Here is a 24,281-nt window from a genome sequence, read left to right as displayed (position 1 = left end):
TAAATAGTGTGGGTATGGCGTTATTAATGGTTATATAATAGTTATATCCCCTATGGTAAACACATATAAACCACACACACAATCTCCATTTTTGTCCCACTTGGTGAAACTCATTCATAAGATTGTATTTTCCGGCAAGGTAATACATGCCAAAGAATACGATCCTCACCAGCTGAATTTACTGTGACATTTTAACCGAGAATTTTCATTGTGTTCTAAAATAAATTTGAAAATACTTCATACAAATGAAGACAAGCTGAGGAGAAATTAGCTGAATTTGTTAATGATATTTTGGAACAAAAGAAAAGTCTTTCAACATAAACTGACGAGCAAAAGAAAGCACACAAGTTTCTTCCCGTAAGACAAAAATAACAAAAACTTTAGATGAAATGGAAAATTTACGTTGAAGCACACAGCAATAAAAGTATTTTATCAGCAAAATGACATTGTACCAATAAACAGTTACGTAGTGATGACCCCTGCGGACGGTTTCTTCGATGCTGGAAGGTCAAGGCCATACCAGGCCGTAGTCGACAGGCCCATATGCCAGCAGCACGAGGTCGTCTTGTCACTGTGAATCGGCTTACACAATTACCCAGTGTACAACTGTACATCTCTTTCACCAAAGTAACCGTTACCGTGACCCAAAGAAGCGCCATAAATAATATACACATCAGTTTACAGTGTTTCCCGTAACGCTTTAAAGAACTTTAAGAATTATTGATAACGTCGACGATAGTAATTCCTTGACAACAACCCTATCGAAATAAGTAGATTGCCTGAATATTTACTACTCAGAGTTGATGAGACCTGGACGGGATAAGGGTGTTCAGAACCAGCATGGAATCCATCAGGGCGATCATACTAGTAGCGATCATTGTTACAGAAGTTCAGGCTGGTACACTGGCCGTTCGGAAGAGCATCTACACAGATCTGTTTGACGGTTACAACTCTCAAATACGACCGGTGTTGGTGGACTCTGAACCAACGCATGTTAGCGTGGGTTTTGTCCTCTTCTCTTTGGTGGAACTGAAAGAGGTTGAGCAGTCCATAACGCTGAACGGAATATTTAAGCTCGTATGGCACGATGCATCTTTGAAGTGGGATCCCGATGTCTATGATGGCATCAGGAACATAGAGGTGGAACAACAGAAAGTGTGGTTGCCGGACATCGTGATCACCAATACAATGAATACACGAGGAAAGCTGGGTTTTGATGAGCTGAAGCTGCTGGTCGAACATACAGGGGTGGTGGCTTGGCAACCATCGGGTCTCCTCACCTTGTCATGTCAAATTGATGTCACCTACTTTCCTTTCGACCAACAAATTTGCAAAATTGCAGTATCTACTTATTCATCTGCAGGAAAGGATATTTCGTTTGTTTCCAACAGTTTTCCGACAGCTACGAACACCCCGAATGGACTATGGGAAATTTTGAATGTGACCACAGAGTTGCTGGAATCGGATGACACGAATGCTTTGCCAGAAATATTCGTGTACTTGTTTCTCAAACGTCGCCCTGTCTACTACATCGTGAACGTCCTCTTGCCCGCCATGCTTCTGTCAATCGTCAGTGTCCTGGTGTTTCTTCTCCCGGTGGATTCTGGAGAGAAGATTGGACTGTGCATCACCGTCCTCCTGGCGTTCTTTGTGTTCCTGTCAGGGACTGGCATAAAGTTACCACTCACATCCTTGCAAACTCCCTTCCTGGTCATCTACATCTCGTCCATGACCGTTATGAGTGGACTGTCCCTGTTGGCATCCATCGTCGTCCTCAACGTCCACCACAGACCCGACCGTGTCCCAATACCGGGTTTCATCAAGGCATGGGTCAGCTGTATGCTGTGCAAACGACCGAAGTTGTCCGTAAACAAAGTGTCTCCCATCGAACAGCAATGTCTGCGCAATCGTCCCCTGACCTTGTGTGACAGTCCCGGATGTGGAAATGAAAATGCAGACGAGAACCTAACACCGGAAGCTCCTGTTACAGAAGACCTTGGCTCAGAGGTCAGAAATGATTTCAGTTCAGAGGTCAGGATCACCTGGCAGCAGGTTGCAAGGTGCATGGACATCACATGCTTTGTTTTCTTCAGCACAGGTGTAATGATCTCAAATATATTATTTTGTCTGATTATGCTTCAAATCGTTGGAGTAAAAGTGCAAGGATCTTAAACGGCAAGGTTTAGTACATAAAATGCATGCTACACAATTCGTGCTAGTGATTTAATATAAACGGAAGGGCCAACTAAAGGAATGAAAATCAGATGTCACAGTGATATACATTTGGATCTGCACTCGAATAGCTTAACGCCGCAGTTTTGATAACAGTTTGGACTATGTCTGAAACTATCAGCGATGGCAAACGCCATCGGGGAAGGGAACGGTAGAGCAGCCAAGTGGATAAAGCGTTCGAAGGCCCGGATTGTTTACCCATATAGGTACAACGTTTGAAGCCCATTTCTGGTGCGGGAATACTGCTACAAGCGGCGTAAAACCATACTCAATCACCCATCCTGGAAAGAGTTGCACGATGTCACTTAAAGCGCTATAAAAGAACCACCGGTCCATTTCAGCCGACTACAGTGATGGCTTGTTGCATTTTCATTATTAAATATTTATTGATGCGATAAAAGGCAAGGACCGTTCTGTGAGATCAGTCCCACTCTGGCGTGTTGAGACAAGTGTTTGACTTAGATGATGTGTTCTGTCGTAAAAAGGTGGGGAACACTTGATCCGAATCGAACAGGAATCTCTGAATTCACAGCTAAGTGCATTAGCAGACTTTATGTCGATATAACCACCCTTGTTGACAAATACGATCTCAGCTGGCAGGCTCTGTATGCATCCTTGTTCCGGGGCCTCTCAATATGAATGAGAGGCCCGGGAACCAGGATGGTTGATTCATCGCAAGCGAAAGTTACTACCGGTATAGACGGCGGGGTCCTTTCCAGTTTTACTTCGACATCAACACGTTGTTAAAAAATACAACTACTAGTGCAATTTGAGGCTGGACTATTCTTCTAACTATGAGAATTTTTACAAACATGAGCGCTTTGCATAAATATGTCTTTTACACTTCGGAAGTTTTTACCTTCACAAAGGCAACATTTGACGTCACATTAATGAAAAACGGGTGTATCTAGCTTTCTTATCCTTCTTTTTACTGGTTCATTTGTATTCTTTGTGCAATCAGAGACAACGTTACAAATGCGCGTAGACGCACCCCTAGGTTTTTACCCCGTTTTCTGACCATGTTTTTGTGCTTACGAGAAGAGCTGTTTCGGTTATCTCCCCTGGCTGGATATCACTACTTATGACATTCAACATGGTCGGATAGTGTGACAACAAATATTTGTATTTATGTATTTGCATTTATTCATTTACCCTATCATTTGTGAACGATTGTAAGTATGTATTTGCATGAGGATCATGCATCAAATTGATGAAAAGTACATGCAAATATCGTGCATGTGAACAATTACGTTTTGGTGTAAAATTTGGTAAAGAATTCATTACTGTGTTTTCAACATTACGAATTTGTTTCACAAAACTTCACTTCCTGTGTACCTTTAAACAGTGTTGAATATTTTGAAACAGTTTGGAACAGTTGACTGAAGTAAGTGGCAATATTTACTCTAGTTCGTCTAACCTTTTGATAGGTAGTAGATACCGACGATGAATATTGTCAGTTCATATACTCATTATAAATATTGTTTATTGTTGACATGTTCTACTTCACAATTTGTGATGCATTTTGTAATAAATTACTTCACGCGTGAATTCATACATTAGTAAGACGTATATCCCGCCTCGATTTTTACGATAAGGAAATGTATGTTTGAGTGTCATTTCAGATGTTCAGATATTTCAATATGTTCAGATGTTTCAATATGTTCAGATACAATTAATGAAACATTAAAACTCCTCCTGACCATATGGGAAAATGCATATTCAGGTGATGATTTGACTAGAATGAACATGGTGAATTAAAGCGGTGATACGGGCTGAAGTCTTTCCAATACATTTGTAGCCTTCCCATAGCATGCTGTAAACGTGCGGTACCGATCAAAGGAAACTTTAGCGTTTGTTTATCTGTCACTAAGATGACACAAACAAGAAATGATTATTCGATTGTGGTGTGTTTGAAACAGATATGCCATTTGTGTTTGGGCCTGAAATTTCGAAGACTCTTTCCCATGTTATGTTCTGATGACGTTGATAAGTTTCGGTCAAATTCTATTTCAAATATACTCTTTCTTTCAGTCGGAATGTTATTTTTAGCAGTGTCACGACAGTCTATGGGCAATGATCTGTATCAGATGATGCAAAGCTAGAGGAGTCGTACGTAAAATGTCTTAGTGTCGAACATTTCGACGAATAAGAAACATTTGGCGAGCATGCGAAATATCCTTACAATTCCGGACACAAAACTCGAATGTTTAGGAGCTAAAGACGAAAAAGGGGCGTAAGTCTGCAACAAATTCCAGGCAAAAGAGGATATTTATAAACCAGTTTCCAGTTTAAAGGGTTTTAAAAAATTCTGATTAATTTTATCCTCAACAAAATCATGTGCATTTTCGAATTTAAGCCTTGGGCTTAATGTGGTTAACATATTTCAGCACCAGCACAGTGATTGATTGATTCCGGCGTAAATACAAGAATTTCAAGTACTGCTGCTGGTTGTCGGGGGCGTGGTCTGTGAATCCTCTCACAAAACTGTGAGCCTTGCATGATTGTTGAAACCAATGATGGCGACTGATGAATATTGCACAGGATTCCGATTAGATTTTATATGATGACATGTAAGCAGTCATATTAAATAAAAGTATTTAGGGTCATTGCCTTAACATGCCAGTTTGTTTTGTTTGTTGATTCCAGCAATGTGGTGGCAGTCTGTAAAGAAACGTATCTGGACTACACAATCCAGTGATCAACAACATCAGCATCGATCTACGCTTTGGGGATACGATGCAATGGCTTGTGTAAACTCAACCAAACCGGCCCATGGATCCCGTTAGTTGTCTCTTATGACAAGCATGGGTTGCTGAAGATCAATTCTGATCCAAATCTTGTGTGTCACTTATTGTGACAAGCATTGGTTGGTTGGAAACAAATCTAACCCAGAATCCCCCCCCCCCCCCCCACCTCCCTTTCAGTATAAGAAAACACAACAAACAAACATACTTAACACGTCTTATTTTTTTTATTTCATTAAAATGTAGTCAATAAATCTGTATAATATAACACCTTAAAAAACAGTTTCATGGGAACGAAAGTGTACCTACATATATATTAATATACTGCGTCTCATCCTCTGTATCACCAGGGCTAATAATTTGATGAATCTACACTAAACCCTGGATCAGTTTCCGTGGTTCTTGTGATCTTAAATTACCATCACTCCTATTCAGGAGTTGTGCAGTTTTACCGAACTGAGTCCTGGAGACATAGAGGTTGAACACATTTTAAATATTCAGAAAATATAATAAAATACCAATATATTGTACAAACAAAATCATTCTTCTAAAACATTTGATTGACAAACGAATGTATTAAAAATTTCAAGATACGCTGTAACAAGATGTACCAAGAGTACATATCAGGCATAAATATGACAATATCAACTTGGCTCCACACCATCCTGGATCATCAGCCGAAAAAATCTATCAATACAATTGATTAATTTGTTTTATGCCTAAAATTGAGCAAATAAATTTATTTCCCAGTCCTAACTAATGTTATGCAAGATGTAGGACTTGTGAGAGTTAAAACAATACCTCAATATTCTATTTCCAACTTATCCTAGTACATATATGTTCCATAAGATATCTCATTCTATGATAAGCATTATTGCTTTTATATACATAAATATATATATACGAACATCCTGGTACTGGTACAGGCTGATAGCGGTCTCATGAGATACCATTCCAGAACCAAACATGGATATGCCATTTAGACACACTGTAAACCAAAACTCACTATCTTCTTTAATCTCATTGGTTGAAAACATGATCGAATGGTAACCAGTTCCAAATATGTGCAAGACTATTCCCTGTGTACAGTATTGTTGCTGGTCTGCTCCCATTTGTGAGAAGTCTCGGTTGTGAAACTCCCAGTTGTGAGACAGTGGAGTAGATACTTACAGAAAACACACCAGACTCCCCTATTTGATGAAATGAATGAACCTTAGTTAATTAGGACTTAGCTGTGTACCTGTACCTTGTAAACAGAACAGAACACACATTATATTCTATAAGATCACATATAGTGACACACAGAACATACAGAGTATTGACACATTAACATATTAGGATCTTTGTACAGACATTGGGAAAGAAATTGATGCCCAATGGCATTTAGTGCTGGACAGTAAAATATAATGTGGATTCACCACAAACAGATGATGTATAAAATTGGCAGATTTTTTTTACATCTTTCCTTGTCGTAACAACATCTTGTTTCAATGGGCAACCAGTGGTTTGAAGTTCTAAATTCCGTTAACCACAGCATAAAAGTAATAAGGTAATTCTAACAAGAAAGGTTCTATAAAAGAAAATAACATGATATGCTTGACACTTGATAAAAATGGAAAATTAAAATCAACATTTGAAGAATATGAATTGTAAATAAAGATAATGCCATTAATAAAATAAATAAAAGATTTGCCATTCCATGACATTACAGTCCAGTTTGATATAATTCTTACATTTATGCACATACTGATGGGGTATCTACCTAATTCATCGTAAATCATAAAATCTAATTGCAATAACTATTTTAACAATAATTAATATGAAAATATTTATTAGCCTTAGACTACTCTTTTTGATCACCATTGTAAGCCAGGCCTTCAGCAAGTACCGATGTCTGCCTGGCCGCTCCATATCTTTGATGATCTAATTCATTATTTCTGTATCTATCAATGTTCCTTATTAAAAACAATAAATGCTCTTTAATGAGCAGTGGCTTCTGTGTTAAGTGACTCATGAAAGAACCATGCCTCCTGTGATCATTTTTCAGCAACTAGGCTGTTCCACTTTCAGTATAGGGAAGTGGAAGCACCACCAACATGCACTCAACCACTAATTATTGTCTCACAACTGGGCATTCTCAGAAATGGGAGGACACCTTCTTGCCTCATCAGCAGTGGTGATGTCATTCAAATAATATTTTGAGGTAAAGTCGGGATGATGTCACAAATGAGCAGTTCCAGATGCTACCATGGGAACCAGCTGAAAATGGCCAGCTGATGACACTTCACTGCTGTACCCATAACCTATGTAAATAAATGCAGTAAAACTGAGCTGGGCCTTTCAGAATACTTTTGTGTTGACAATGCTGACTAATGCTGCCGGTTCCAAATGAATTCTCATGCTTCAATTACTCGATAACACACATGATGTTTATCTCCTAACTGTACTGACACTTCTTGTTTTGACCCTTTGTGTTGAGCACCAGGCCAAGTAACATTTTGTACAGGAGTATAAGCCTTAAGAAACTTTCCAGAGACATCTGTGAACGCACCACTATTTCTCTTTCTCTTTATCATCACCTCTAAACACAAAGCATGGTGCTTGATATTGACGTTTTTCAAGAAGGTTGATAAATCGGAATTATCTTGCATCATGCAGTTGTGTTCACGACTGTTCTTTCTTTTTTTCAAATTTAAATTATACACATGTGAATTTCAAGTTATACACCAATCATCCTTCAGGAGCAAGTACTGTTCTACAAACAACAATGGTCAACAAATGGTCATGTGCTCTCAAAACATTCATTATTAATAATATTATCATGTCAACACTGATTGCATCAGATATATGTATCCACATATTTTTCAATAATAAATTAAAAATGAAATCCCCTTCATATTTTCAAGACCATATAACCAACAAGAATCAGGCAACATTGTTACTAGGGCTGAGTATTGGCAAATAAATTGTTTTGCAATTTACTGCAATTCAGATACCCGTACTGCAATAGGCACTGTGATGTATTAAGAACTAAAGTGTTTGAAAACACATGACACTAACTGTACATGGTAATCCCCAAAACAATACGTTATGGTTCTGATAAGTGATCTCAACATTAGGTTGGATAATCAGGGATTCTAGTTTCTTTTTTAATACATTTCATAGTATTATGGTATGCCATTTTGTCATTGAATCATGAAGGAAAACATCTATTGCGAATGAAAGTCTGTGTAGATTTTAGTTTAGACCATAAACTTAATCACACAAACTTCATAGATGTTCTATACCCAATATACCAGTTCTCAGAAAAGAAATTACGACATGTATTGTCTGAAAAGTGCATTGCAGGCCTAACTGTGACAACTTCTACGATCCCCATCTCTGCATATTGCAACAGCGTGTAGAGTCATCCCACAGATGACATCCTTACCGGCCTGCTGATAAGGTACTCTTCTTCGGACTTGTGGACAAGACATCTACCAGTAACGTCGCATTAGAAGAGCTCTGAGTTGAATCTCACGGTACTTGGAAATTCAATGTCCACTAAACACATGTACCATACTAATACATTGGAGGTATTGTATCAAACGGGACACAGTGTTCGTCAACCCATTCAAGGAACTGTGGCGTGGATTTTTTCACTATTTTCAGCAAGGCAATACAGTCGTCTTCAGCAGTATGTGCCACTTTTGGAGGGTGGCCGAAACATCTGGTGTATACATCTTGTAATCGGTAGGTCTTTCGCTGGACACTATTTGGCATCACATAGTTGCTTGATGAGCTATTAGAACTGGCTGCTCCATTCTGATTACATTCAACCACTGAACAATTATGGTTTCTATCTCTGACAAAGTTACTGTTCTTGACATCACTGCCACTGACCTTGACCTCTTGGCTGCTGTCATTGACAAGTGCAAAGTCCTTATCTCTCTCCTGGCAAATAGTCCTTGCCTTTTCATCTTGTTTCTCCATATGCTGAACAGCTTCAAGAAATTCAGTGTCAGGGAAGCTTCCTTGTGAGCTGAGTTCACTTGAAGCTTTTTTGTCAGAAGGCTCGTAATATATGACTGTGGCCTCAGAGTTAAGTCTTGGTTGATGAACACTTGCAAGAACTGACTGAGGTTCTTCTTCATTAGAATCTTTTGACTGATGTAATTTGACAGATTCTTGGCTACTTAACAGAACAAAGGTGTTCTCTGGATCTGACCCAATGAACTCTGTATCCATGCTAAGAGTATCTGAAATACTGGGGCCCATTGATTGTTTCTGTGTATCAGAACTGCTCATTGGTCCACTATTTGAATTCACTGCATCAGAACTGTAAATTGGGCCACCATTTGAATTTGTAGCATCAGAACTGCCCATTAGTCCAATATTTGAATTCAATGCATTAGAACTGTTCATTGGTTCAAAATCTGAACTCCCTGGATTAGATTCAGAACTGCTAATTGATTTTATAACATTCTGTGTATCAGAACTGCCCAAGGATCCTATACTGGGATTCCGAGCACCAGAACTTTTCAGGGGTGTTGCATGACTTAAACATAGAGTAGATCTATCAGAGTCACTTCTTTTCATGGAACTATGGTCCAGGCTATTGTCAGCTTCTATCTGTGTTATGGCTAACACTAAATCATCATCTAGAATACTTCCTTGGGAGTCCAGCTGCGTTTCAGTGTCTTTAATTGTCGTAGATACACTGATGTGAAGTTCCGTAGTTGCTGCATCTGGCTGCGAGGGGGTTTGTTGATGGCCTGCTTCTGAACCTGTTCTTATACACATGTTGCGAGTCTGTGGGTTGGATGTGTCTTGAGACAAGATGGTGGAATTGATACTGTTTGTGTGGTTTTCTGTCTCCGAAGCCATTTTGTCTGACCTGACATTGTGAACAGTGACAGAAGTGTCTTGAGACAGACTGGGACAATTACTTACATCTTCCTGCACCATGGGCATCACATTGCAAACATTCCTGAAAACAGGAACAGTGGGAACTGAAGATTTAGAATTGTTTCTAACTGAAGATGATGATGCTTCAACATAATCTTCTCCTGAAAGGCTGACTGCTTTGTCTGGACTCACCTTGTGTTCTGTTACACTTGAATATGCTTCATCTTTATACAGCTGTCGGGCAGCTTTTCCCCGCCTGATATTTTCAAAAAGAGACTGGGTCTGGTCAAAATCTTTTTTGGGCTTCTTTGGAATATGTAACTGTTCATCCGAGTTTTGTCTTTTACCTGGTGTAACCTCAGAGACTTCCCAGGTTTGACCTCTGACCTCAGCTGGTGACATTGGCCTTTCAGTTGGAGGATCTATTTCCCTGAAGGCTAATAATGAATCAGCGCATAACATGTCATGGGGCAAGGATTCATTCACCTTCCTCAGCTGTGCAGCCAGTAAAGGGAAGTCAAACTTGTCACCATTGTGGGCAATCAAACATGTAGGGTGTGCCTGTGTTTCCAGAAATCCTCTGATCACCGCTACAATTTCACTATTGAATGGATGTTGTCTGTCAAGTGCATCGTTGAACAAACCTGTCAAGATAATAATTTTCATAAATGTCAGATCTAGTGAGTGATTGAGTATTGCTTTATGCCCCTTTCAGAAAAGAATGGGATACTGATGACCAATTAAACTGGATCTTCATGGGTATACGGAATATGGAACAACAAATCCACTTTTTTGCTGGCTGAGATCATAATACTAATTCGAAAACTAAGTTTTGAGAAAAGTACACCTCGATTTTTCAGTACAGTAGACTTGTGATACAATCAGATAATGAAACACTCGATATACAAAAAACAATCCTCAATTCTGATGTTTGTTTTGAAACCTTAATTCAAAACGTAACCTGTTAACATGCTTGAGCCAGGAGAAACTTGTTTTCTTGGGTTGAGGCAAAGCCGCAGCTTGTTGACAATACGAGGGACAGCCACTCCATCTTCAAACATGTCATCTCTGTGTATACCCAGCAGGCAGAGCTCGGTAATCTTCGGGTTTCCGTACGGCCCAGGAAGACCTGTTGTCTCCGTATCAAATATTACATAACTTTGGGGTTTTGTTTTCATTCCACATGTTACGGCATCATTCTGGTTAGATTCCATTATTGGCTATGGACTATTCACTGATTTCCAATTTAACGATTTTCGGCGTTCTGTGGTCGGTGGTATAATGACAGCAGAGACCATCTACTTTATGGTCTCTGGTGACAGTGATGATCCAGCTGTGACCTTTTAGGTACAAGGTCTATAGTTGTTTAATTTTTCGTGGCGAACCTTTTTCTTCTTCTTCCATTTGAGCAAATCCTCAAGGCCTTTCATTGCAGACAGTATTCATTCATTAAAGCGCACACTCGTCATTTCAGCTCCCTACATCTGATCACCAACCTGTTCTAACACGCCGTACCCGAAATAAACATCTCCACGTTTGTTCTATATTTGGAAAATGTTGTGGGATGTCTTGAACTCCACGCAGCGACCTCCATGGGTCCTATACATTTGTTCGATGTAGACAGTTTATTACACACGCAATGTATGAAGCTTGTGTTGACTTTTGACCATGGACTATTTTCCACATGACTGTCGACATATTCCTAAAGACATAAGGGGATGTGAAAGTAACAACGTGTAGTTTTGAAAAGTTTTTGTGGTTTCTTGCGTGCTCAGATCGAGGAACATTCTATGCCTTAGTGATATCGATATGTTTGCACTGTGTATATAAAATGGCTTTCAAATATGTAAAATATTTACTATTTGCTGAAACATGAGGGTAATAGGAACCATTGTGATGGGTTAAGAGAGAGTGGAAAAGTGAGTTTCATTTTACGCCACTCGGCAATATATGAGCTATATGTCAGTGGTCTGTAAATAATAGGGTCAGGACCAGACAATCCAGTGATCAACAGCATGAACATCGATCTACGCACATTGGGATACGATGACATTTGATTCAGAGAGAAATTACCAGACGGGTATATGATGGAATATACATGACTGAATAGAATGAAGGAAGAGTTACTATCGTAAGGAAAAGAATAAAAGACAATACATATTTTAGGAATATACCATGCATTAGTACTATCAACATCTTTTCATTATGTTTATAAAAAATTGGTTTAAAACTATGTAAAATATTTATTCTTACTTCCACATCGGCACCATTGATTCATACATGCCTTGTAATGCTGTGATTGTTCCTGAAATTGATAATGCGGTTTTTTTGTTTCGATAATATTCAACATTAGATCATTGTTCTCCCACCAGGTAACCGAGTGATTGACGTTGGAGGTAGGTGGTCTCTTATTTCCTTATAAAAATAAAAGGATAAAATATATTGTAAAATATTGGAACGTCCCGTGTGAAACGTTTTACCGGTGACAATTCGCAGAGTATTTTCGTTTTCATTTGCTAAACATTTCAGCTGTTATCTATGAAGCATTCATGAAAGTATAGATTCTTACTTGAAATAACTTATTTGTCAAATGTTTGGTTTCTTATCACTGGTGGAATAGTTCTCGCTTATTCAAAATCATACTTGAGTAAAAAAGGTAGTGGGTGTATGTTTAGAAATCCTTCGTCAAAATAACTCTTTCACTTTGTCACTTTTGGCATGTGCAGGTAGACGTGTATGATTCAATGCTTTAAATTTAATACGTATTAACGGAAATACGTTTTACTGCGGCAGGTGCTTGCTTCCGGTCATGTGATGGCTATTCCGTTATCCTGCTTTCCTCCCGTGTTTTAGTATATTCAAGTCCTGTTAGTTAGGTAATATAACGACATCTACGCATTTTACTGCGCGTGTTTCTACAAAGACCTAGAACGGGCACTGGACAATGAACAACTAGTAAAAGGCATTCGTATTTATAATCAGGAGTGTTCATAATAAAGCTTACCGCGGTTTTCCTACGATCAAACAGAATCCCCTGAAGGTCGTATTTGGTCGGAAACATCCCAGAGAAGAGATATTGCGGTATTTTAACAGGTAAGGTCGATTCCTGTAGATATAAATGGAACAAACTTGAGATATATATGTTTGAAAATCGTTTATAGGCGTCCATGATTAGATTGCGTTTACCATCATACCTTTAATCACAAAGTTATTTTCGGTATGCAGCACACCCAACTGTAGATTGGCTTGACCTGGTTCAGCCGGTTTACAGAAACTGAGAAAGCGTTAAAACGCGCATTGTACGACATTTTTGCCACAGTAAGTTGAGTTTTGACAGCGTATTATCCTTATGCATATTAAAGCTACTTTTATGAAACACAGTGAGTCGAAGTAGATGTACCTGATTTACGTTTGGACTCAAAGTGTCTGATGCATAGAATTATGGCATCTGATGAGTAATTTAGTAGTGGCAGGGGCCTGTTTAGGGTTGGGGAATGTTCTTAAATCTTCAGTACCCGCCTCCAGTTGACGTTTCGTTTCAGTCAGTGGTGTTGTAGTGGACGTATCACAAGATTTGATTCATAGTATGTTTGGTATTTAAGGGCATATGCATAAGCTGTAAAGAGATAACAAACCTGCTGCAATAACAGTAGAGTGTTTTCAAGCTATGATTCATTCAGAATCGATAGTACACATACTGATATGACATAGCTTGCATTCTTGCTTCTCTTGGTATCATTTGTGCAACATAATTGTGGTCAGTGTATGCTGTGCACAAGAATGTCATTAATTATTAGCTGCTTTTAACCAATGCTACTATTTACATACAGGCATGTTATAAATATTCAGTGTTCCAAGTGAAAGAGAAAATACCCCCCCCCCCCATTATCTTGTGCCCAAGACCCTTCCTTAGCCTCAGCATTCATTTCTAAAATACAGAGATTGGTTTGTTTGTAAGAGCAACATGTTAATGTATTTTCACATTCCACCATTTGTGGTTGTGATGCTTTGAAAGCTTGGTGTTTTGATCGCAAGATGTTATCATGTATATTCGTTTGTGTTTCAGTGTGATTCAGGAAAAAATTCTAAACATGAGAAATGAGCTCACCTTAGTAAAGCCCCTGATATTGTATAATCCATCCTTTTCAAAATACACAGCCTTATTGTGGCTTACTTCAATAGTATCTGCATTTAGAGACCTCAAAAAGGTGATCTAGTGGTTAAAGCATTCTCTTGTCAACTGAAGACTTGGGTTTGATTCCCACATTGGTACAATTTGTGAAGCCGATTTCTTGTGTCCTCACCATGATATTACTGGGATATTGCGTTGAAGCAATAGTAGAAACACTCACTCATAAGAAAAATAACAACTCAATTAAGTTAATTCAAACGCTTAGGGTGCCTGTAAAATTACACTGACTCTGGCTTATCACCTAGAACCAATATGCTTTGCTGTTAATCATTAATGAGCCGTTTTCTGTATGCAAGAGTAAGTATGCATAAGGCCACTATTCATTCAACCCCAAATCAGTCACATGAAATGGTGTATGTGGTAATTTAGGTTATGAATCAGTTAGGCTATCTGCAAATGACTTTACCACACATACAGTAAGGAGGAATTTTCATGCTCTCTTCACTTACCAAATATTGAGAAATACCAAACGCATATTACCTGATTACATAACTAATCTAACGATCAATCGTCCAGGCTGCCTGCCCTAGTCTATCATTCCTGAGTTACATCATAGCCCGCAGGCAGCCTTACAGCATTGTACAGTGGCTGTTATCCAATGTCAGTCCCTGCTGTTCCACAGCCTCCCTGCTGTACTAGGTCTTCCTGACCTTCAGATTTCAGTTGTGCTTCAGCGACCCCAGGATAAAGTCTACAGGAAGGTAGCAGCTGTCATTTGGTAAATTAGTGCTTTGAACTTTTCAGCTGACTTATTTGGCCTTTCAGTGATGGATTTTGATGTTAACATGTTGTATGTGTGAAATGAAATACTGCCAGGAAATTGGTATTGAAGTCAAAGGTTCTTGTCATTAGCCCATTGTTAAAAGTTGTGATTTAGGGCATGTCTTGATTTTAATACCATGATTGCAAAGATCGGGGATTCCGTAAATCTTAAGTTAACAGGTCTAATTGTATTGTGGATCATGAAATAATGTTTATGATTTTGTCTAAAAGTATGGGACTTGTAGGCTTTTGAAGGTGAGAATATAGTGGGTGGGGAGCCCTAGGGGTTTTACAGTGTTGCATTTACACTTAACACCTAGCAGTAGCAGTCTTTGTAAACAGTCCAGTGGAGTACAGACATCTACCATCTAGTAAAGGTGGAATTTGTTGTCTTCTGGCACTTAAGGAATGAACAGATGCACAATCATAGACTGCTGGACGGAAATGTCCTATTCACTATTACAGGTTATTGTCACACATTCCTTAATAATGCTCCTGTTGATTCTTGTCAATATCCGTTGTAGTTTCAAGAGAATCTTGAACTTCTTGTTGATCCAGTAGTTTAATCTGGGTAACTGAAGCCACGTCTAATGAGACATTCTTCCATGTCATTATCAGGGTTGAAATGGGAAGACGTTTGTGGAATCATTGAATCTTCACCCACTCCACCTGTGGAACATGTTCAGGTTTTTTGCTAAGTTTACATGCCGATACTTAATCTTATACTCTGCAAATCATGGTACATCTCTATCAGATGTTGCACTCATGAAATAAAAAAGTTGTTATCTGTAAAGCTTGTTTGTATGCAACTTTTCAGCTTCTAATATGCCACTCAAAGTAGGTGTGTCATTACCAAATTTAACATGTATAATGTTGAAAGATATTTTGTAGGACAGTCCCTAATCACTGACTTGATAAGAAACTGGTCAGAACCCCTGTGACTAGATTCATATGGCTGATGCTACACTTACATGTCGGATGTTGTGACCCAGGGGAGGAATGTTTGGCTGAGTGTGCTTCAGCAGAGTAGACAAGATAGTGTGGCATTCCATTGGTCTTATAGACTAGGAGTCTTACACTGAGCACATCCAGCTGCCTGCTCCTTGCCCTGTCTCAGGTTACTTAGCCACTAAAACAATGGCCCACTGTAGCCTGCTCCTATGGTGGCTGGTGTTGGTCAACAGACCAAGAGCTCCAGTCTGCAGATGTATCTTACAGTATAGACTAGAACTCTGGATATATAATTTTGATAGCAATGAACAAATTAGTTTAATTGGAAAAGGAGCCCATGGGATTGGGAGACAGAGATTCCGTCTGAACCTGAGGAAATAAAAAATTGCTTCATATAGGACTTAAGCAAAGTAATGTCAGGCCCCCCTAAGTAATTGAAGGAATTACAGCAAATTTGAAGGAATTGCATCTCAAATGTAAACAAACGCAGCCCGACAAACGCGGGACAATAGCTTATGTTTTTAGGAAAAGATAGTCACTCTAGAAGTGTGTCACAAGTCATGCCCCTGGAGGTTGTTTACATCTGAACATCAAAGTCGTGCCGATGATTACGAACATCATGAACGTGCGCCATGAAGAAGTTTATGAGCCATAATGTTTCTTTCTATGAAGTGTGATTGACAAATTTAAACACATTTTACAAAAAAAATGATGTTATATCTAGCACACCTTCGTAATCATCGGCACGAGTTCGATGTTCAGATGTAAACAACCTCCAGGGGCATGACTTGTGACACTCTTCTAGAGTGACTATCTTTTCCTAAAAACATAAGTTATTGTCCCGACAACACTTCATACCTAAACGCATTCAACACGGGTGGTCAAAGATGGATAAGTATAAAAATGTAATAGTAGGAACTAAAAACACAACTCACCGAGACGGGTGTTTCTTCCAACGACGCCATGTTTTGCTGCGTGAGTTTCCGCTCGCGGCCGAAAAATCTCCGAAGATGGCCGATCGTGTTTCCAGTATTACCGACATTGCTTCCGATAGGGCCGATGTGTTTCTGTTATTACCGCTAAACTACGGATATCGCTGTAATTGTTTCGTGAGTGGGCTGCGTTTGTTTACATTTGAGATGCAATTCCTTCAAATTTGCTGTAATTCCTTCAATTACTTAGGGGGGCCTGAATGTGGTTCAGGGACTGTTTGGCATACTACTTATGTAGTATAGAGCTTAGGCTGCCGTACAGTGCCTGAATGAACCACATTACTTTCCCTACTGCCTTGCCTTCTCTGCAGTGCTAAAGCTCTGAGCGTTAGTTTATCTGGAGCTCATGCTGGTTGATCAAGAGTAGACATCATTAGTTGCACCTAAGTCTTTTAGAGCTTATTTTTCTAATCTGTTCTATAGTCACTATTTGGACAAGTGTTTTATCTGAACATTCTGTGAGGCCAGCTGTCATGAATATACTGAAAATAATCTTCCTTGTAATGAGTGTAATATCACATCTTTTGACAGTGATTTTGAGAGAGAGCCAAGTATGGCTTAGTAGCCTCCAAAGTTTTAGGCGTAAAAAATATTTTTTTCATAACATTAGCATCTTTATTATATGCATATAAAGTCTGATGAAACCAAAGAGTTATCTCCCTTTCAGTACTTGTGTATCAGGCAAAATGCCAGAATCAGTAATGGTGTTTTTCGATTGTTCTACAGCATTTCAAAATACCAGTGGTGGAAATAACCCGTTGCCCTATCTCCCAGTCTAGTGTTTTTTTCTGACAGGCAAGCTAATTTGTATATCACGCTGTATCGGTGTCCAGTTGACTGTCCATTGTTAATTATGTTTATTTAAATAATCAACAAGAGCATCGGCTGGTATAGTGGTAAAATTGTACCAGGGTACATTAGCAATTCAAGAATTATTTCCATTTCTGCAATACCTTACAGGATTGGAGAACAGAGACATGATATTTAGCTAATCAAGCAAGGAGAAGACTAAGTCTGCATTTCCTTGAATTTTATGTGATTTAAGAATACACTGAATTTGTGAAGCCGGCATGTTTGATGACTTGTTCAATAGGCCACTGCTAGAAATCATCTAAAATTTCTTCCAGAATTTATGTTTCTATCTTCATAAACAGGCAATGTGCAAGGATTAAACATCTGAGAAAAACGTAATGTGGAACTCTGCATGATTGACAAGTTGTGTTCATGTCAGTTTAATACTTATTTGTAGACTTTTAACAATATTTGTCTTCAAGGTGCTGAACCTAAATTTAACTGCCAAAACAGTCTTTCTTCAGATAAAGTTGGATAGTCTGCAGTCAGTATTCTTTCATTGTTATTGAAAGCTCTAATCACCAGTTGTTAAATATTTACATGAAAATTTTCAACAACATTTGTCTTCTCCAAACTCTCTAAATTAAGTTTGATGTCCAAACACATCCAACTCATAATAATAAATCCCATGATAAATTCTGTGACCATTTTCTGAAATTATTTTGCTTTTAATCAGTATGAAGGTGATCTTCAGTTCAGTTGTTAAATTTTTGCAAGAAAACTTTTAAAAACATTGTCAAACTGTCATAGCCGATAACACTTCTCAAGTGCTGTCAACATCTTCAATTCAGATAAGTGCAAGTAAGTGTACTCCATTTTGTTCCCATATAGTGGTGCCCCCCCCCCCCCCCCCCCCCGAAATATAAAACCCTGACACAATGAATCACAGCATGGTACTGTTTGCTGGTCCACTATAGTACCCCACCCATTTTATGAGATGATCAGCCTCTTGGAGGGGCCTCTGACCCATCTGTATTGCTTTTCTAACAACTGGGGTTTGCATTCATTGTGTCTGTACCTTTCAGTTTCACGTTGTGTTACTACATCTGAAAATAGATGAAACAGTGAATTCAACTGACAAGAGACAGAATGATCAGAAAGTATTGTAAGACTTTTTCAAAGTTCATACATGTACAGACATTGCAAATAGAGCTTCAGTTGGCGGGGATTGAAATAGTGTTTAATTTTCTTGCCATGGCCTGGTATGTTTGAAATGACTTAGGTGAAATATTTTCAATGCTCTCTAGTTGCACAACTGAATTTTAAAAATATAATTATAAAGATATCCTGCCACTCTCAGTGTCACAGCTTTACTTGGGTGTAGCCATTTTGAATGCCAGGGCAAATAACAGGAAATCCTGTTTTGGATGATAACATAGGTTGTGGTTTAGTTTATGTGTTTGCGACATGTGAAGCTGAACTATTCTTGCAGTCTTGGTTGTGTTTAGGAAATCAAGCTATGAAGTTTACATATATTCATAATGTTTACAGATTTATTAAACAATGAATATTAATGACATTATTGTGATGCTTAATTGGATAATCTGAAGCATACTTACCTTCACAAACACACACCTGTCTTAAGTCTGTGACTCCCTTTGAAGAAATTGCCTTTATCATTTTAAGACATGATGGTCTCACAGACACCATGTATGTGTTTGGCTCTGTGAATACATTTCCTGATTGTAATTAGGCATAAATGGCTAAAGATGCATGTTATAACTTGAATGTTAAAAGTGAAAAATGCACTGATATATTTAAGTCTCCAAGATTCAGATATTATTAGTAGATCTCAGTTAACTCAGAACATAAGTATTTCAAAATGAGTTTACTTTGTTAGTAGAGATTAATATAATATTCTTCCTTCTCATTCAAGTTAGTCACTGTCCTATGCCTGCTAGAACAATGTGAAATTTGTCTAATCTCATTTCTCAATATTCATGGTAATTTATAGTGTCAGCAAATGGCCAAGTATCAGTGCTATTTATACCTGTCTAGGGATTTAATTGCATCAGTTTGTGTAATTTTAGACTTGCCTATCCCTAGATGTTAAGCGTCGGCTAGAATTGTATCTATTTCTGCTTACTCAGCTTTGTGAAAATACCTGTGCATATCCTTTCACCACACCTGGTGGCCCCAGGCTGCTGTAATAAGCTTTGCATGCCTCCATGATACTATTGTGGATGAACAGGCCCTGTTTGCTCAACTTGCTCACTATAGCAAGTTCATTCCCTCACTATAATGCACCCTTGATAAAGTGAATAGGGTGTAGCAATATTCAGATGTTGAGGAATGTGAGAGCTTCACTTATTCTAGGCTGTTATTGTATTTCCTAAAATGTGTTTTGAGCTAGGTTTGCAGCAGATGGCTAAGTTTGTTTTCTTAGTGTCGAACAAAATTGTTTATTCATAATTTCATTGATTTGTGTATTGATTTTCAAATTTTACCATTCTGAACAAGTTTGGCCCAGTTTTTTTCGATCGTGGAATTACTTTTGAAATTATTTAACTAATATGCAATTCAAGTAGTTTATTTCATTTGAGAGAGTTTGTTAGTATTCTGTTACAAAGCCAAGCGTTATATCGAGGGACATCAGCCAACTAAAGCTATTGTTGCACCTGTTGACAGAATGAATCATCAACTAGTCTGGGTCAGCCTTGGCTTGTCAGTGTCATACCAGTACTCCCTCCTGAAGGAACTATTGATTATCATAAAATACCCATTTATGATGTCACAGTGCAGCTGTGAGCTAACTGAATTTTCTATAGACTGAAGACATTTCGAGAACCACTATTTCCTGCACTTATAAACCTAATTCTGATCACTGCCTTTAATGGTCATTATCCTTTCTACTTGCACCAATACCCGGTAAGAGGTTTTACTCCCAATGTAAAACCTGGGAATAGGTTTAACTAGATTTAAGTAAAACCTATTCCCAGGTTTTACTAGGAGTAAACCCTCGTCCCGAAAGTACCGGTTTGGAGCGATCAGCCACCGAAATCTGCATTCACAGGAAAGGAAAAACAAAAACTCTGACAACAGTGTTTTAATTGAAATTGAACGTCATTGTAACACTTCCGTGAGCGACAGTTTGTGTTGTACCGGAATCTCCCTCTGAAGTAGGAACCGACACTGTCGCAGACGTCTGAGTTTTCTTTGGAGCTGAACATGAGAGAACATCTGACGCCATTGCTTGTTGTTGATCACTGGTTCTCTTGTAAACCCTCACTGCCTCGCTTTTGTGACCTACAATAAAAGAATTCATCTTGATAAGTCATTTCAAATTGTACATAACCGTTTGAAAAGCAATTTATATGATATTGTAATCGCTTTGCTTGGGGCCGTCATTGGGATTCGAACCCGGATCTTGGCATGTTAACCATAACACATGTTGACATCACAAGTTCTAGCATTTAAAATCGCCAAATTGCAATTTGGCCCAGTCACTTCAAGTTTCATTCGTGTTTTGCAGATATTCATTGAGTTACATACCAGTTTGTTCACAAATCTGTTGCTCGCTTATGTTTGCCTCGTAGAGACGGGTAGCAGCAGTGCATCTGAGCGAGTGGTTCGTTTTCCTTCCTTCAATTCCGGCTTCAGCACATATTCTCTTCACCGTTGTCTGGATTGTGTTGTGGCCCATGGGCGACTCTAGGTACCATTTTCCATCCTTAGGTTTCTTCATCGGGGTGAAGTAAAACGCATTTGCTCGAGTTGAAGATGGTAGGCTGGAAAGTTAAATTGTGTTGACATAGAATCAATTAAGTATGAAATGTTTGCATTTGTCATTTATATGCCCCTAAACCAATGCGTGCAATCATCATCAGGGAGTAAAATTATAAGACAATTTACATGCAGTATGGGTCAAGTCACCCGCATGATGTGATTAAATGAGTGGTATATCTATAGAATGTATAACATGTATCAGAAATGTATCAGAAAACATCTAATACATACCAAAGTGACTTGTACTTCATGAAAAGGCGCACATAACATCGTTCCGGGTTCTTGGTATTTTCATACGCTCGCACCTTTTTCTTCTGCAGTTTCCTGTCTTTCACTCCCCCGGCATTTGTCTTAGAGACGTCTTCCACATACTGCAGGTACCTGCGGCCGTTCTGGTCTGTATGTGGGCCTGTAATCTGAGGTTGTTGGTGTAGTCTTAAACTCCGATGTTCCTTTCCACCTCTCAAGGCGAAGTTAAGTCCTGGAAAATAAAATTCCGTACACAATTATATAATGTTTATCTATTTTGGTCTTAACACGGGATTCAAAATATCCATCCAAACTTTGTTTGGTTTGGTTTGCCTCAAAGTGAAGTCGGGCATTTTGTTCCAGTTAATCACATTTATTTTCGATGTGAAGGTTTGATTGTAAATGCCAAAATTGCTAATATCCGACTTTTCGACAGGGAAATCAAATGCAAAATGCAACTCACCAGTTAAGTAGAGGACTGTCCAGGAGTTTTTGCGGCGTGCCTTCTCCAAGAGCCCCTTGTTAGCTTTCAAGTGTGACGCTATTGCCGTGAATAGCCCATACACAGTAACAGCTGGGTAGCAAGTCCCGTCCACTTTCCTCGCCTCGAATAGGAAATACTTTAGGGCTGTATTTATATCTTTAGCAGTCATATCCAGCAAGTCTTCAGTCAAGACGGACGACGACAGCGCGATGTTTGCATCCATTGACCTCGTCCGACGCTCTTCTTGCCATCGCCTGAATACTCCTTTCGCCCAATCATTTTTGTACCTTGTCGTTCTTGGAACACATCGAGATAATTTCCTTTCAATATCTTCCTCAGTCAAAGGTGCCGCGAAACGGAACAGAAAATCATCATCATCATCATCATCATCAGCAGCAGCAGCATTGTCATCATCTTTCTTAAACTGCGACTGTGTTAAAAACATTTCGTCTTCGCTCTGGTTTGCCATGGTTAGCAATGAGCGGATTCAAGTAACCACGTGGTATATAACTGACTCACTCACAAAAAACACGTGCACTGCGTGAAAATCCCGTGCGTTTTCTAACTTGTGCATTAGAGTTGCGACATTGCTGTCATTCCGAATGTTCGCGGTATAGTGAGGTCCTAATTCCTTATAACGCAATATTTAAAATGACGGTTTATAAGCAAGAGAAAAAACTTCTCCTCAGTTTTGGTAGAGAATGTAAACCTTCGGGGGTCGGGAAATCCCTCGGGGCTACGCCCCTCGGGATTTCCCTACCCCTCAGGTTTACATTCTCTACCAAAACTTCGGAGGCGTTTTTTCTCCTATACTTATACACTTAATCTGGTTTGCCTTGCAGATATGTATTCAAGCCAGATGGGATGTATCTGATATGACATGAATGTGGTGATAAGGATGTTGTATTACCTAACATTATATGTCAAATGAGTAATGGGGCAGTTTGGCTAGGGGCAGATGGGATGATTGTCTGTATTACTTCATAATTATCATGAAAAGAAAGTGTTCAATACTTTTCGTAAAGTAACTTTCCATCTGTTTTTACAAGCATATCTTAACATACTGGAATAATGAATACATTAATAGATAGTAGCTTGGAGCTGGTGACTATAATTCTAGCATGTTCTTTTATAGTTGTGTAATTCAAATTCAGGGATCGAAATAGTATTTAATTTGCATGTCTTGGCATGGATGAAATATCTTCAAAGTGCCCCAATTCAAAACCTAAATTTTACACCCCATGAAACTGTTATGTGTGGCACTCTCAGTCTCACTTCTTAACATTGGTGTGGCCATTTAGAATGCAAGTGTGCACAAAACATATCTTGTAAGTTAGGTTATCGGTCCCGGGCAAATAAAGCTGAACTATTTGTGCAGTTATCATAATGTTAAATAAATATCTGAAAGAACTTGTATTTTGTCTCAGCTTGCATCTTGACCCACCTGTGTGAACCCAAATCTAGTAAAGTTCTGCTTGTTCCAGTGTGCTCGAATTATAGTCCATATGAAATCATCATGCTGAACTCGATGCCAAGAGCAGAATTTTGGTTAAAGTAGACAAACTTCGTACCTCTGAAATGATCATATTTACAGAAATAACAGTTTCTAAATTGCGTTCATAAAAATTAGATAAAAGGCTGTCTTCAACTGAAACTTTGATAAGCAAGACTTGCCACTTATTCTAGACTTTCATTAGCTGCATTGGGTATACCTGTATCAGGATCTGTATGGAAGACTAGGTTTGAAGTAGCAGTATGTTTTGGTGCAGACTGTGGTCTCTTCATGGCCGTACATGAGGCCAGTTATTTCATATTGAGAATATTGTGTAGAGTTTAGGTGATGGTTGTTCATGAATGGATAAGTAAACACTCCCAAAAACATAAGCATAATAATACTAAATCAATGCTTTTAATTATCATATGCCATTTAGTGATGTTTCTGTTCTTAGAAATTGATGTGGTTGAATATTTGCTGTTAACATATTTGCAATTCACCTCGATTTTTCATTAGAATATTGCTACATTCTTCTCTGTTTCTGTGTAAATCTCATTTTTGTCCACTCTGCACACTAAGCTAAGTCATTTTCAAATATCATCAGCACTGATTGAAGACTAGAAAATGGTGTTTAGTCCCCTGAGAGGTAGTTTCAAACCTACTTCAAAATCCCTCCAGCCTAATGAAACACTCAATGATAAAAACATCCTTCCAC

The 24,281-nt window shown here is 38.7% G+C and overlaps 3 protein-coding genes across 10 annotated transcripts in view; 2 read left to right on the top strand and 1 right to left on the bottom strand.

Moving 5' to 3' along the window:
- Positions 1 to 840: 840 nt before the first annotated feature.
- On the top strand, positions 841 to 6,138 carry LOC137271763 (acetylcholine receptor subunit beta-like). The gene is made up of 2 exons (XM_067804167.1): positions 841 to 2,060; positions 6,066 to 6,138. Exons 1-2 carry the CDS (start codon positions 841 to 843, stop codon positions 6,136 to 6,138), a joined length of 1,293 nt encoding a protein of 430 aa, XP_067660268.1.
- LOC137273649 (uncharacterized) lies at positions 5,185 to 11,422 on the bottom strand. Its single transcript, XM_067806436.1, has 2 exons — positions 10,825 to 11,422; positions 5,185 to 10,507 (listed from the first exon to the last, which is right to left on the bottom strand). Exons 1-2 carry the CDS (start codon positions 11,075 to 11,077, stop codon positions 8,538 to 8,540), a joined length of 2,223 nt encoding a protein of 740 aa, XP_067662537.1. The 5' UTR covers positions 11,078 to 11,422; the 3' UTR covers positions 5,185 to 8,537.
- A 1,459-nt stretch (positions 11,423 to 12,881) lies between these two features.
- LOC137273647 (spectrin alpha chain-like) overlaps positions 12,882 to 24,281 on the top strand; it is a 61,144-nt gene continuing 49,744 nt past the window's right edge. For all 8 annotated transcript variants that reach the window (XM_067806435.1, XM_067806433.1, XM_067806430.1 and 5 more), the window contains exon 1: positions 12,882 to 12,956. The gene's annotated coding sequence lies outside the window, so the exon portion shown is untranslated. The remainder of the gene's footprint in view (positions 12,957 to 24,281) is intronic.

This window comes from Haliotis asinina, chromosome 2 (assembly GCF_037392515.1).
Source record: "Haliotis asinina isolate JCU_RB_2024 chromosome 2, JCU_Hal_asi_v2, whole genome shotgun sequence".
NCBI classification, from domain to species: domain Eukaryota; kingdom Metazoa; phylum Mollusca; class Gastropoda; order Lepetellida; family Haliotidae; genus Haliotis; species Haliotis asinina.
The sequence above is the reverse complement of the archived record's forward strand: the minus strand, read 5'-3'. Positions and strand labels throughout refer to the sequence as shown.